This window comes from Sinohyriopsis cumingii, chromosome 12, assembly GCF_028554795.1.
Source record: "Sinohyriopsis cumingii isolate HCF-2022 chromosome 12, ASM2855479v2, whole genome shotgun sequence".
Classification (NCBI taxonomy): Eukaryota; Metazoa; Mollusca; class Bivalvia; order Unionida; family Unionidae; genus Sinohyriopsis; species Sinohyriopsis cumingii.
Window position 1 is genome coordinate 16,996,932 of NC_142972.1, and position 16,525 is coordinate 17,013,456.

Consider the following 16,525-nt stretch of genomic DNA (forward strand, 5'->3'; position numbering starts at 1 on the left):
TTCCCTACATATTTCCAAACTGGCCTTACTATCCCTACTTTTTTCAAACCTATGTTGAAAATTGATTACTCACATCATAAAAATGAATTTAGATACAGTCTTTGTGATATGGAGCTATAATTAAAGATGACAGGGGTAAGTGGGACCAAAGAGACAGATGGTATGTAAGCGCATGCTTCAGTTTAAGTTTACAACGGTAAGTTCAGTAAACAGGTAAAGGATTTGTTTATTTTTTAGTCATTTATATAGATTTAATGCTACTTTTCTTTATACAGTATCACTCTCTTCCATTTTTCCCAGTTTTCTTTATCCCTACTTTTTCGACAAAGGTTTGTTGGAAAGACAGACTCAGGTCAGCATAACTTAATTTTCACACTTGAGTGACTTAATATATTGAATTTTATTTCTTCTGTGCTCAATAAAGTTTGTTATGTTGTTACAGCTTAACACATTAACCCCTGAGCCAAACAGCTAGGCAGTCCCCTACAGCATACTTGCAGAGATCACCTAGAGCAGTGTTAGCCTTACCAGTGCCTGTATCCCTGAGACTAGCTGACAGCACTTGGCTTGCAGATTTTTATAGAGGGGGCTACTTGCAATAAATCTGTTATTATTTTATTTGTTTTCTTTTAATTTAGCTGAAATTTGGCACAGCAGTTCTCAATAAAATTACATACATAATTGTATAAATCTCATGTTACATGCGGAAATAAAAGTAATGCATGAAGGTGAAAACAAATGATGTACTTGCCAATTTACTTCTCTTGCCATGAATAATCCATAAAATCCGTTATGAATTCACAGAGAATTATTAACACCATCAACACATTAAATAATTCTATTTCATGTACACAGAAATTCCACTTGTCTTCTCTTGTAAACTTAACACCCTGTGAATACTGTGCACAAATGGGCATATTTTGCTTGTTCTTTACTTACATTTCTTCCTTAGAACTCTCACTGAAAATTTTAAAACTAATAAGACACTTAACAAACCTTGAATTATGAACATTCATGTTAACAGCATATATTTCCCAAACATTTATTTAACGATTCTTCAACAAAAAGAAAGATCCAAAAAATTAACTTCATTTGCATCAGGGTCTAAATCCGTTGTTGGCCCTGGTGTTGGTCCTTTGTATAGCCTCTTGTCAATGTGTGTTTTATCATTTACGATCATCGATCAGCTCTACTTTCATTTTCTTCTTCTTCAACATTCTCATTCTCATCACTACCGCTGTCGTCTCCAGTAGATATTTCGATGTCACTATCAATCTCATCTGATTAAAATCCTGAAAATTCTCCGTTAGAATCTGTCAGGTAAAAGTCTGTTCCCAGTGGCTGATTCTTGTCAATTTGCATCATTTTCAGATGTATATATTTTCACTATTTCTGCTGCCATCGAAGTCAAATTTTATTCCCTCCTTTCAGCAATGTTCACTCTGTCTATATAAGCTAAAATTTTATTGGTTAAGCTGCCTGCATAATTAGGAAATGGCTTCAAATCAACCAATGGTTTGTGCCAATTTAACTCTTCATGCGGGATACAGGCCTAGATAAATAATGTCACTCAAACTTGGCACTTGGGATACAAGCTAGGTAAACTCAGCCACGTTATCGAGGCACTCGGGAGATGAGAGAGGTAAAGTACGATGAGTTATCGAGGCAGCAGGGGTTAATGTGTTAACAAGAGTAATTCTACACAATGAATACTTTAGACCCCATTTCACCTACACTCATTAAAATGGTATGTGGGTACTTCTAAAGAAGAGTATATCATCCTAAAGCAAAACTATGTCAATGTGAACTACTTTTTGACCTTTTGTTTTCACCTACTCATTATAACATCAAGATCTAGGATTCTACTTCATCTGCATTAATGTAAATTTATATATATGGATGCTTCTCAAAGAATAATTCATTCATTTTGAAACTAGGTCACTTTGACCTAATATTTAGACTTTTAAAAAAATATTCATACCAGTTTGTTTATTGTCTGCTGCTCCAAATATACTCTAGTTGATAGGTGATTTGTTTTGACAAGTAAATATGAAAAGTGATTTCAAAGAGTTTTTATGTGACTTTAAAAAAGAAAATGGAAGGTAAGAAATATTGTTAAAATTAATAAATTAAATTTGCTTGCAAGTTTTGTTTTAGCAAATATCAGTTACCAGTGTAATAGTTGGAAGGATACTGTGATAACTGTGTATAACGTCAGGTATTGGTACTTTTGTTTCAAACTCTTTTCTACTCATGCAGGTATCTGACAGTGTCATGAGACTTGCCAATGTCTTCATTAAACTGAACTCAGCAGGATGTGTCCTTTTCAAACATTGGCAGACCAAATTCCTTTGTGATCCCAAATGCTCCGTGTGTGCCTTTATAGAATTTAGTCAGGAAGCCAATCCTCTAAAGGGAAGATGCACCTGGAAAGATGATGTCACAACAATCATACCAAAAATTGCAAGATTTATGGAGAATTGTCTAGACAAGTGGTTAGACCATATCAACCAGAAAAGATCAAAATATCTGGAGTTGAACTATTTCACAACAGACCAGCTGGTTATTTTACAACAAGAGCTAGTGAAGGTTGGTCCAAACCAAGGTCTAGATATCAAGATCTACCCCCTTTTATCAGCTGTGAAGGAGAATTGTACGTATGAAGATCTGGTAGATGCCATGAAGAAGGCTTCAGAAGATTTGGAGGTAGATCAGATGGAGGTGGATGAGAAATGTGAGGAGATGGAATGTCATGAAGATGAGGAGTATGGATCAGATCAAACAAAGGAGAAAGAGGTAGTACGAAACTTTATTGAAGAGATGATGAAAGCTGGATATTCAGAGAAACTTGCAGATGCAGCTCTTAGGCATGTTAAACCTGATGAGATTATAGATGGTAAGTCTTTTCAATATGTTGAAACAAATGGCAAACACAATTCACACACACATGCACACACACAATGGATGGGATCCAGTGAAATGTGAACACCTGTTTTCATGCCTAATTACACCAGTCAGTCCTTTGTTTCCCAGTCAGATAAAGTTTGGATGCGAATTAAAGGAACTGCTAACAATTCTTCAATATTTCAACACGTATGACAATGATAGGAGAATCATAAGGAATTAGAGTGAGGATACAGTAATCTTGTGTGGAACTTTTCTTTTTGTTATTTTGTTATCTTTTGTTTTTGCTAAATAGCTTTACTAAATACATATACAGTGGTCCACCCTCTTATATGGCCACCCCTCCTGCACAAGGAAAGGGGCCATATAAGACAGGTGGCCTTTCCAGAGGCGGACTACAGTTAAGAGATGTATGTGTATGTATATGTATGTGTTTATGATAAGAAATCTACATATAACTTAAAGCAGTTAATACCTTCATTTAAAATTAGCATCAGTTATTAAAATGTTCTTGTCTTAGACTTATTTCAAGGTTACATAAATTAGTAGTTCTTATTCTTAGGCGTGAAATGTGAGTGGGTATTGTTGGTATGCACATAGCAAAACCATTAAAAATAATATTTAAATCTCTGTACATATATTGTTTCATATTTAAAATAATCCTCTTTCCATTTACTCCATTTTCCCACTGCTACAGGATATTCTTCTCATCTGTTATGATGTTGTTTATTTGAGTATTCCCAACATAAATTTTATTGGCAAGTGAACTCTCTCCATTGTCGTCAAATCAAATAACTTTTACTTTTCCTTCTGGAGTATTATTTCTCCATTTAGATGATGACATGTTAAAGTTTTTTAAGAGTTTACTCATATGTTGCTAATTGTACAGTATTGCAATTTAATTACGCAGACGAAACTTTCGTAGAGTAAACAAAATTCCTTGTTTATCAAGGATATGATACATGAACTGTCACGTGATTTTACAATCTTTGTCTGGTACCCTGTTTTGTTCAAGGTTAATTTTTCTGTGTGTTAATCCACAGAATCTATATTTAGCCTATGCTGAGCATGCTATGATCTTAACAGTTATATCTGGTTATAATCATTTAAAAAGATAAAAACCTCTGTGTGAAGCCGCCACAACTAACAAAAAATTGCTGAGCCCATTTCCTCTAAATGTCAGCATTAATACTACTAACCTTAGTGGTACATGTACTTTAGCCAACACTTCTTTGAGTAACAAAAACCTGACATCTGGAAACAGACATCCAGAAAGATAATTGGATTACTTTCCTTACCATATAAATTAAATATTGGTTCTGGACACATATTAGTAATAACATATGGCTGCTTATGAGGAGTAAATTTGCAATAATATATTGTCTGCTGGTCGCATTAGAGGGGTGACCTATCTTGATGGGTACTTTTGAACACAAACTCGTCAGTGCCAAGGGATTCTGGCTGAAAAAATTGGGTGGCTGGTGGTCAGGGGGCCGTTCATGAGGGGTACCACTGTATATTGATATCATACTACTACATTACTGCTAATAATAATACAGGCAAAATAGTAATAATTATGCTACTACTACTAATTCTAATGCTATTATGTGATGCATTTGTCATGAACCATGTGTGAGAGCTGAACCTGCCTTCAGGGATCACCTGTCTACAAAGGTCAATTAGACCTTTTCCTATGGGTGGCCATTGTAGACAAGTTTGACTGTATTAATAATTTATGCAATAGGTTTTTAGCATACTACAGAAAAGAGGTATTTCATTTTTGTTGAACCTGTGTTGGTTGGAAATGAGTCATAGAAGCCACTTTTCTGTCTCCAGCAAAATTGTAGTCACAATTAAAATTATTGGTTGGTGCATTTTATTTAAAACTAGAACTGACAAGATGGTTTTGTCCCTTTTTGTAAGTTTTTAGATGTAAAATAGTACAAATACAGTGAAGTGGAAATTAATAGTTTAACCATCCTTTTAATGCATTTGGCCACAGGAACATTTTTTGGAGAATAGAAATGCTATTATTCATACAGTTTGTGAACTATATCAGAGTCTGTATATATAAAAGTCACTATTTTTCTTATCACACATATGTATATATTAAGTGTATGAGAGAAAAATGTGACATCCTAGGCTGAGAATTATGTCAGATCAAGTGCAAATCATCCAACCAGAGCCATCTTGTTGTGTTTGCCAAATGATGTAAACTTTTTATTACATGGTTTTCTGATTCCTTATTAGATGTTGCTTACTCAGTGGGATATCATTGATGGGTTTATAATTTTAAGAAGTTTATTTTATACTTGTTTTTATGGTAATTGGAGTAAAATGTTGAGTACATGGTTCAGGACAAAATTTTCATTTTGACAGGTATAATTTGGTGCAGTGATCATCTAGAGGGACAAGCTACAATTGGGGAAGAAAAAGAAGATACAGAGGTGGAGGATGGAGATCATCAGTCCAAAGAGTTAATACCTTTTGAAGGGTGGAAAAAATCAGACCAATCAGTCAAGACCATCGCTGCAGAAATCTCAAACAGACTTGAGATGGCAAAGGGGTATGGAAAGCTTTAATATTTTTTTCTCACTACCTGGGCAAGAGGACAGAGAAATGTTCACCATTTGTCTTTGCATCCATTCATGCTTCCATCTGTCCATATGCCTTGTGAATGCTTTAGTATCCAAATGCATTATTAAATTTGAACTATGTGCAGCTGTAGAGCCTCATGTTAAATACAGCTCAGATGAGTTCTGTGCTGAATGCATTTTGCAAAAATTTCCAAATTATGGCCACTTGATCTTCTTATAATAGCCAGTGTTTTAAACTTGTGAACATTCTAACTTTCACATTTATTAGATTTCAGCCAAATTTGGGTCAAATCCTTATCTCAATTAGAACTCGGGAGAAGTTGATGATGAGCAAATTTGTACATAATTGTTAGTGTTATGAGGGCTTGACTGTCTTAACATTATAAGTACTATTGCACAAGATTGTGATCACTGTAGCTTCTACATTTATGTTTAAATTTCCGCTAAATCTATTTTCTAAAAGCTTCATCTGAACAAGAGGTTGTTGATTGAACCAAGACATGAACTCACATGGACAGACGTGAGATACGCGAGTGATCTGTAGAGGCAAGTGCCTCAGCCACCTGGGGCCCCTATGATGATAAGAACACTTTGCATATATTTCTTAGAGTTATGGCCCTTGATAATTTGAGCATTGACATTACTAATGTATAACCTTGTACACATAAGCACCAATATTTTTTATTCCATATTGTCCAAATTTGCTATGAAGTTTCATATCAATGAGACTATAGAGGAGTTTGATAATGAGATTATTTGATTTGTTTTCTAGGAGTTATTGGACTTGATTGACTTACAGTATGTCTGTATCCCAACAGCTTGTGAACACTGTAGCTTTCACACTCTTGTTTGATTTCATTAATATTCACATTGAAGCTTCATCTGAGCATTAGATCAAATAAATTTGGTGGTGTTCAGAATTTGACTGAGTTATTGCCTTTTATTAGTTAAGAATAGGTAACCCATTGACTCTGACATTCACACAGTTTTTAGTTCACCTTTCTGAAGTTAATATGTATCACATTATCCCCAGCATCAAAATAGCATACATCCACACACATAAAAGCATCTGCTTATGTGCAGTCTCAGTCCTTCTTCCATGGCAGCAGTTTGGAGTTGTTTCATAGCGTGTACCTACTAAGCAGGTGTATGGGGGAACTAACTTTATTTCTTGTACATGATTAATGCTAAACCTTCAGTCCAACAGCTACATGTGGCCCATGACCTGTTTTGTCCTGTTACATTTACATCATATGGATACATTTAAAAATCAATATCCAGTCTGTGCCCTGGAGAAATTGCACATATCTGCTTTATATTACATTGACCAAAACCAGTAAAATGATTGATTATTGGTCACAGTGATTTTCTATTGTAAGGGTGTGGTTCTAGAAACTTTTGTGTATGAATGTTAGGCACATTATTCAATGGTCAGGGGCTTAATGCCTGCCCATATCAGCTTTGGTCAGTTATGCCCTTGTCAAAGTCACTTAGCTACCATTTCTTTTGTAATTGATATAGCCAGTATGGTATTAAAAGTGCCATTGAAACCAAGAAAACAACTAAAAAAATAAATCTAAGAGAGATGTTTATCATCCCCAATTTCATATTTTAAGCATGCACAGTGCCTCAAAAATGATCATCAAACACAAAATGTGACCAAAGTCAGTAAATCGTAAAACCAGGACCAAAATGTTCACCTTCTACAATGAGCAAGTAATGCTTATTAAAATGAATACTACCTCGCAGCAAAAGTTTATCATTCTTCAACTGGCTTTAGTTCTTTTTTCAATTTGAGACCACCTGGGTTTTTGGCATGATATATACATACTATCCTACCTAGAGTCTTGAAACTAGTACAGTACCCTTTTTGCAAAAAGAGGGCTCTTTGACATATATTTCATGCTTCACTGATTTGTGGACATTTCGTGTTTAAAATTCATTTATTTGATGCTGTTTTATGTCAAAATAATGAAACTTAATTTTATTCATCTGTTAGTTGTACGCTCTTGTTACCGTCGGTCATTCTGTCCTTGATGTTACGTTTTACACACATGGATTAAATAGGGTGAAGCACATGACCACATACATTTTCCGTGCCATATATGGCTTGGTTGATAGTGAAAGCCCTTTCTGATCAGTGCAATTCGAAGTAGGAATAGATATATTTATTCATTGGTAATCATTAATATTGATGACAATATTTTGTAGTTTGATTGGTTACCCTCCAAAGGTTGACTGTATTGTACTCAAGAATGAGTAAGACTTAAAAATGGACTGCATGAATTTCTTCAGAGGCGTCAGCTGTTGTAGCTGATCAAGTTATGACTGATGTATATACTATGTTTCTAATAGTGGGTTATTCTCTGTTATTCAAAGGCTGTGACTTCCATCCAATAAAATGTTGTCTTTGGTGGCAGTCTTTGACAATACTTCTGAAGCAGATTTACTAACAATGATTTTAAAAAATGATTTAAAAAATAACAATTATTCCAGATTTTTCTGCTAATTATAGTGTCTCTACTTTATGTTTTTTTTTACAAACTGTTGTACCATATTTAAGCACTGTCACAGGGGACAGCATTTCGTTGGCCAAGTTGACTGAAGTTGTCTTTACTTTCTGCATGATAATTAATATTTCATATGGCTGCTGAAAGCTTTGTACAGGAAAATTAGATAACCTTTGAAAAGAAGCTGATTGCTTGATATTGACTTTGAAGCATCATCTTAACAATGTCTGAAATAAGTTTGATAATGAGTAGATTTTAACAAATTCTTTCCCAGTCATGGCCCTTGATTAGCATAGAATGAGCATCTTAATGGCATGTTAACACTGTAGCATATATAGTTTTTCTTTGTTTCAAGCAGATTTAAGTTAAGATTTGGTTCAGCAAATATTTTGACAGGTTTTGGGGATTAACTGTATTAGATTTTGACCGTGATTTGCAGAATCATTGTCCTTAAAGGACACAGGATTTGAACATGCTTATATTCTTATTTTGCTTGTTTTGAACCAAATGAATTAGATTTTTATTTTTACATGCATAGTTATGGTCGTTGATTGACTTTAACATCTCATTGGCTTCTGAAGACTGCTGCATTTACATGATTTTGTTTAATATCAATAATATTCGCTAATAAAATTCACAGTCACAGAGAGTTTTGATACATTTGTCCAGGGTTATGAACCTTGACTGACAAAGAATAGCCATGCATTCCTAATAGCTGTTGAATTCTCCAGCATCTACAGCTTTTGTTTCATATGAACCAGACTTTCTGTAATGCTCTATCTTGAAAAGATCTCAGATGAGTTTGGTGATTAGTAATTTTGGATCATATGTTAAAGTTCTGCACCTTGATTGACTTGAATATTTTAATGCTTGTGAAAACTACTTTTCATATATTATCTTGAAAGCTTAGATTCTGACGGGATGTTTTTTAAGAGTGGATTTTGTAATGTTGATGTACAACTTGATGATGCTGACAGCATGCAACATAATTGCATTCAACTTGTTTTTGTCCACATGGATGGGCCCTGTGCATAGGTTCTCAATCTATGGGTCACAGCTCACTTTTGAAGGTGGGTTTCTTCAAATGGAGTCCTCTCAAGTGTATCTTGAGTACAAAAGGTTTGAGAACCCATAATCTGGTGTAAGCATGGGAGCAAAGAGGCTTTCAGACACTGTTGATTAATCTTGTAATCATAACACACTGTAACAATCAGTTAAATCTTGGTGTTTTGGATACAGTCAAGAAATTGCCTTAACTTTGAACAGAAAATAAAAAGGTTATACAAATGTTATTCCTTCAGTTCTAATGATATTCCTCAGATTTAATGAGTAAATTAGATACCATTAATGCTGGAAGTCCAGACACCTATTTGAATCCAAAGAGAAACAGTTTATGCATGAGAAAACCATGGTAGAATTGCTCTTCACACTTTCACCTTCCACAGCAGTATGTGAAAGTTTATTTTCTTCAATGAACCAGGTTAAAACTCCTCTGTACAACACATTTCATCTGACAATTCTAATCAGTCATATGAGGAATGTTGCCAATATGCTATCAAATATGGTTATTGTTACTAAAAATAGAAAAACTGAAATGACATCTCAACAACCACTCAACAGAATGTGAACAATTTTAATAGAAAGAATCATGGCATAAAGTTCTTTCTACACACAGTGCCAGTTTGCCAGTATATAATGTAACCATTACTAAAAACAGAAAAATAATGCAATTGCTTTTTCTCTCAATAAGCTTTGCAGAATCTTACCAAAATTGACAGAATTCTGGCATTAGGGGTTTTCAGATTTATATAGATAATGCTGATCTGCCATTAAGTGTTGCTGCCATTACTAGGATCAGAAACCTTTAAGTAACTTCTCAAAAGCCACACAACAAAATTTGACCAAATTTGAAAGAAAAAATACTAATATAGACTACTTTCAACTTGTACAGAATGATGCCAATCTGCCAACAGTTATGGCCACCATTACTAAAAATAGAAACATTTAAAATATCTTTTTCACAGAATGTGCTCAAAAGGATTTTACCAGATTGGAAACTAATCATTCTGGCTTGAAGCACTTTCATTTTGTTTTAGAAATGATAACTAGTTTGCTTTCAAACATGGGTGCCATTACTAAAAGCACAATAAATAAACTGAAATGTGTTGCAAAAAATGTTCATCAGAATTCATCAAAATTTGCAAAAAAGCATCCTAGCTTGAAGGTCTTTTAAATTTGTATACATTTTTCCAATTCACTGTCAAATATGACCAGCATTGTCAAAAGCAGAAAAACATTCATATAGCTTTATTTAAAATAAATTGCTGGAACAGACTTTTACTAACTTTGACATGAAACATCTTCACATAGAGACCTTTCCATATTATACAATTGATGTCTGATGTGCCATTAAATATTGATAAAGGTGCAAATACTAGAGAGCCTTAAAAGAATTGTTTTCATGACCAGCTGATTGCATGTAATCAACAGAATTGGAAATGTTCCAACAACAAGCATCCTACTAACCTGGATTTCTTGGCCAACTGCTCCTTCTTGTGGCAAATATGAAGAATCCAGTCAGGTGAGAAATCTTAAGTTCACATCAGCCCCTACTTTTTAAAAAGTACCAGAGGTCATGAAAACATGTGGTAGCTCACTTTGCTATCTTAATTCAGCTTGTGGTAGTCCAGAGTAAGTAGTCCAGTTACCTCTGGAATCTGGTCATTTAATTTATTGGACCCTGGTGTGAATCTTGATTACTTTAGCAGTGATATCAAAACAGGTAATAATAATAATAATGACTTTATTTAAAGTGCGTAACACAATTAGCTAATAACTAATCTACCTTGAGGCCCTCATACAAAGGAATTTGTTTTATAGCTGAATCTCTGAACCCACTGGATATGTTGGGTTTGGAAGAAGGAAACAGAGTGGACATTTTTAATCTCAACTGGAATACTATTCCAGAGCAAAGTTCCAAAGTATTGGAAACTTTATTTGAATAGTTCCTTATTTGGTTTGGGAATTTTATACTGTTTGGTAGACTTGGTTCGCAGGTGTGGAGTATTGCCAGGTAGCCTTTACTGAAATAGTGATTGCAAATATTCAGGAGTACTGTTATTGGATATCCTGTACATTAATTTGGCTTTTCTCAAATGGATTCAGTCTTTTATAGGTAATATTTTTAACTTACCAGCTAAATTTTCCTTGCTTTCTTTCTGGATTGATATTAGCCCAAATGCCCTTTTTTTGAAGATGTGCCAGCTTAGCTATGTTTTTATCATTTGAATTACCCCATACTGTATTACAGTAGTCTAAATAGGGTTGTATGTAACTATTATAAAATAGTTTTCTGTGCCTTTTAGGGAGAAAATTTCCTATCCTACTGAGAAGCCATAAACTTGAATTGACAGTTTTACTGATATGTTTGATATGTTCAGTCCATGATAGGTTACTATCTACCAGAAAACCAAGTAGTCTTTCATGACAGACCATTTGCAAATTTTTATCTTTTCATGTCAGACATAGTTAATTATTATCAAGATTTCTTTTTTGCCATGTTGAGATAAGTGATATTTTAGTTTTGCCAGTATTTACCATCATGTCATTGCATGTGCACCAGTTGTCCAGTTTGTTTAGGGCATCCTGTAAAGAAATTTCAAGTTCCTGCTTTGTGTTTTGGATGCCTGACAATGTTGTGTCATCTGCATAGAGATCTGTAGATGATATTGAGTCCCTTAGTCAAAGTGATTGGTCATTAATAAATAATATAAATAGTCATGGACCTAGAATTGAGCCTTGTGGTTCTCCATGTCTAATTGTTCCAGGTTCAGACAGAACATTATTTATACAAACATGTTGTGTTCTCTCACTTAAGTTTGAAGTAAACCATCTAAATGTGATTTTGCATTATTCTGAGAAATTTCCACCCAGATACTCTCAATTTCATGTGACTCCAAGTCACATGAAATTCCTGTAAAAAGATTGTGAAAGATCCTGTAAAATGATTGTCAAAAGTTCTTCCATGGCCATATAAATTACAGTGTTTTAACTCATTACCTTATATGCTACAGCTTTGTAAAAAAAAAAAACATCGTCTTATTGCTTTAGTTGAGAACAACCTAGATGATATCCACAAATTAGCAATGTTTATAACATTTTACAGACCTAGCTTTAAAGCAATAAAAAGTATTCACAAGAAAATTAAAGGTTTTTTAATATATCAATGGCCAACAAATATAACAGTGGATTTGTACACTATGCTATGTGGTGCCAACTAAAGGTGCAGCTTGAAAAGCAGTCATGGTTAATTGTATAATTGTAGGACTCTGCCTAATAATTATATGAAGGAGCAGTTGGCCAAAAATCAGTTGTAGGAACTACTATTGCTTAGTTCTGCTAGAATTATACTAAATGTTGATATAATGATACCATGTGCTAATATGTTTAAGTCTTTAAACAGGCTCTCTTTTGACAAAAGAATCTCATATCATAGATGTATTTTGGTTTACATTTTGTTATTGTTATCTAGCTCTTTATAAATTAACACCTTTTTTCCAGGGCTTGTTTTTTTTTTAAATGCAGAAGAGCTGTAAACAGCTTTCCTGGTCGTGTTGAGTAGAATTATTCACTCTATTCAGATATTTCTGACATCATTGTTTATGGCACATGATGTGATATATCAGAATGGTGGAACCTGTAAACATATCACTGTTTGTGAAAGACAACTGCCATGAAAATTGGGACAAAAGTTTAGAAGTTTGCTATTTAATAAAACCCACCTGGAAATCTTTGTTTTTGCCATTAAGATTGAGGCAAATGATGGATCACTCTCCTGGAAGCAATTTAAGGAGCATGATAGTGTGCAAGAGAGATTGCGCTCCTCAAAAAATGTCCTGTTGTTACCGAAATGATATGCTTGTCCATACCAGCAATACTAGTGTCCTCTTTAAATATGAGCTTCAAAGTAATATTTACCAAAACCCAAAACTAATGTATTGAAAAAGACAGTTACATATAAAAGATCTTCTGAACGGAATCGGCTTCCACTTGAACTAAAGCAGGCTGATACTCTTGCCATGTTTAAATCTGGATAGTTCAACTACACAGGCATATAATATCTCTGAAATATTCTAAGTTTTTTCTTATGAGCATATATATATATATATATATATATATATATATCAGCTACAAACATGTTACAATGATGCACAATAATGCATACGTATTGCAAGTTTTAAGAGATGTATCTGTCTGAGATTATAACCCATAATTAACAAGTTCATTCATACTTTTTTAAATACAAATATTGTTTACACGTATGGAGTGTTTTATGCCCCTGAGGGCCTTACATGAGATAAGCTTAAAATGAGACTAAATGAGTTGTACCCTCTGAACATAATAGAAAGTTATATTTTTAGACTGAGGTTCTGTTTTTGTTCTTGTACACAGTAAAACCTTGGATTACAAATATGTTTTTTAATAATTTTTAACATAGTGACATGGATGTAGATCAATTAATCAAAGACATGGAAGTACTATGGGAAGAATTTCTGGCCTCTGTGTCCTCCAGTGTGACTGACTATCTCAGTGTTGAACATCTTGGACTCATTCTGAGACGACTTGCTGAAAAAGGTAAACATGTTATAATTTCACATTTTTGCATTATTTAATTCTCTTACGCACATCAGTGGCATTATCTGTCTGTCCATCCATTTCTTCACCATATATCCATCGATTCATAGATCAGCATTCTATGTCAGGCTTGTAACTTCAGAACCATTGGTCTAAAAGTCATTTTGAATAATCTTAGAAAGGCATATACATTGTTGTAAAATAATATTACATGTATGAAATGGAGTATGAATCGTAGGGAGTCACAGTGATTCATTTGGACTTTTGACCAGAAGGGTGTGGGTTCAGATTCTACCCAGACCAGGCAAGATTTGCCATAATAATTTGTGTCCCTGTGTAAGGCACTTTATTCTGATTGTCTGGGCAAACACTAACCTTTAATGTGTTGCCATGTAACCACCACTACCTACCCACCCTGCAAGTAAAGAAACAAGAAAAAAACAATAAGGCCCCATTCCTAGCTCCATAAGTATTATCAAGAAATTTTACTAATTATAGTGAATATTGATTTTGCATGATTCTAGATATTGCATATGGAGTTATACTCTAAAGTGTTTCACAAAGTTTTATATTTAATAAATGTAATGATTCTTAAAATCTTTGTAAATTTAAAGAAAATTTAAGTAAATGCTTTGGTACTTAAAAAAATGTGTGGGTTCAAAATGACATTTGTACCAAAATCACTGTAATTACAGAGAAAATATGTAAGTTTAACAGATGATGATTGGGCATAATGGTATCTGTATTTATACAAGTGAACAGAGTACAAAACATTTCTATTTGCTTTAGACTAATGATGTTGTCCATTATATGTCATAAATATATTTTGGTTTGGTCAGACTTAACGAGTTTGTCAAGACTTTACCATTTTTAACAGCATCATTTGAAATTATAAGAGCTGGCTTTGGTTTCTCTTTATAAAATGCTTGTTGGCAGAACAAATGATACAATGTCCTACAGAAAACAAGCATTTCTGACCCCTGCTCAACAAAAATCATGCAGAGAACTGTGATTTTGTGCATTTTTGAATTCTTTCAAAGTCAGCTTTATTTTAATAGCATAACTGAAAAGCATTTACCTTTTAATATTTGTCAGATTACCAAGAAAAAGCACAGAAAACCAGAAATGTTGGTATATCTGAGGCAAAATTTCTTACCACAATCTGTATGTTCTATTTTTCCAGATCAGATACAATTTAACCGACCTTTCCCACCAAGTTTTGTGCCAGGAATGCCTAATCTGATCATATGCCCTAAAGGTAAATCTGTTTTGAAGAGTTTGATTTTATGCAGTTTTATAAAGTCACCTGGCTGTGTTATGTATATTTGATTTAATTTATATTTGATTTAATTTAACTGTTTGTTTATTAGTTTAAATTTTTTTAAAATTCCATTATATGCTATTGTAATGTAACTTTATTTACTGGATTTGACATTTTCCAGAAAATTAGTTCAGTTATATTTGAACTGACTGTTTTTCATAAACAACTAATAATAGAAACTTTGTATTTAATGTTGACCTAGTTCCTGACTTTGACTCAGAGTCCGTAAGAGTTAAAGTAAACAACTTTGTAAAATATGTTTTAAAATTCTTTCCCAGAGTAAAAATCATTGGTTTTAGTCAAGGCCATACTGGGAGTACATGATGTTAGGCATGTAAAGCTTCTATCTTGTTCTAGAAACATGATCATGTGACCATCATGCGGGAATCTGTTTTGCATCTTAAATTAGTATATAACTGTTTTCTATAGAGAATTTGGGCAGTTGGGCTTTAAACCATTGACACTTAAAGGGGTTTTGTGTGACCAGTTTGAGTTGAATTTTTAATTTTTCTTCATATTATTTGGATTTCAAGAGATTATATTTCCCTGGAAAAACTTGTGCTCTAAATTAATTCTTGGACAAGGAGTTATTGAAATTTACACAGAATTCAAACACTGGAATATTATTTTCTTTGATTCAACAAAGAACTGTTGACACATCAGTATGATACTGACCACAGCATATGTCATCACCTTCCATTTGGATTTCATCAGGATTTGAACTCATTTCCTTTAGAACTTTATATTACTAGGACTTCTAATTTTTAAATTCTTGGATTATTTTTGGATCTTTTTGGATTTGATTCATAGAACCATAAGTTTTTTCTCTCTTTTTTACCTTGTTTTTCTAGGGAAATAAATTATTTGTTAAATTTTACAAAGCTTGTTGTGTTCACTCTTTTCTTGTTGCATTTTATAGGAGCCTAAACATAATAGCTGTAAGGTCAGGTGGTTCTAAGGTGTTGCCCTGCATCCAGCATGTGTTAAGCATCATCCATTCTTGTCTCAATCAGCATTTCTTTAAAAAAAAATACTTCTTCCCGAAAACCACATAGCCAACTGGGATCAAGCATTTTATTAATGTTGTTCAGGACAGAGACTAATACAATTCAATTCTGGGTGACTCCACCACCAGCCTTGTGGCTTCTATTGCAGTCAATGGACCAGTTTTATTTGGTAGGAAGGTTTCTTAAAACATGCTCAGGGTTAGCACTCATAACAACATAGAGTAGTTTTCTTAGAAGCTAGGTCGAAACCTACTTTTTTACTACTCCTGAATGTCTGAGCCAATATCAATTAGACCTGGTAGGATCATTTCTTACAACATGCTTTATCAAAATTATTATCAGGTCAGCTCCCTTAGCAATGTTGCCACCAGGTTTTCTAGCAAAAATTCAGCTTCCATTGATTGCTTCACTCCAAGTTGAGATACCTAGTTGCAGCAGTTTCTATGAAGGGGATGATCATTATAGACTTTTATGTCCAGCTCGGGCTTTACATTTTTATTTAGCAGCCAATAAAGGAGAAGAAAGGGTAGAAAGTGTTCTTTTCTGTCCATT

General features: G+C 33.8%; 1 protein-coding gene across 1 annotated transcript in view; it reads left to right on the top strand.

Moving 5' to 3' along the window:
- LOC149786033 (E3 ubiquitin-protein ligase rnf213-alpha-like) overlaps positions 1-16,525 on the top strand; it is a 260,766-nt gene that overhangs the window by 138,276 nt on the left and 105,965 nt on the right. Inside the window, exons 22-25 of the mRNA XM_089978105.1 lie at positions 2,260-2,896; positions 5,284-5,470; positions 13,509-13,645; positions 14,829-14,903. Coding sequence (XP_089834231.1) covers positions 2,260-2,896; positions 5,284-5,470; positions 13,509-13,645; positions 14,829-14,903 — 1,036 coding nt within the window. The remainder of the gene's footprint in view (positions 1-2,259; positions 2,897-5,283; positions 5,471-13,508; positions 13,646-14,828; positions 14,904-16,525) is intronic.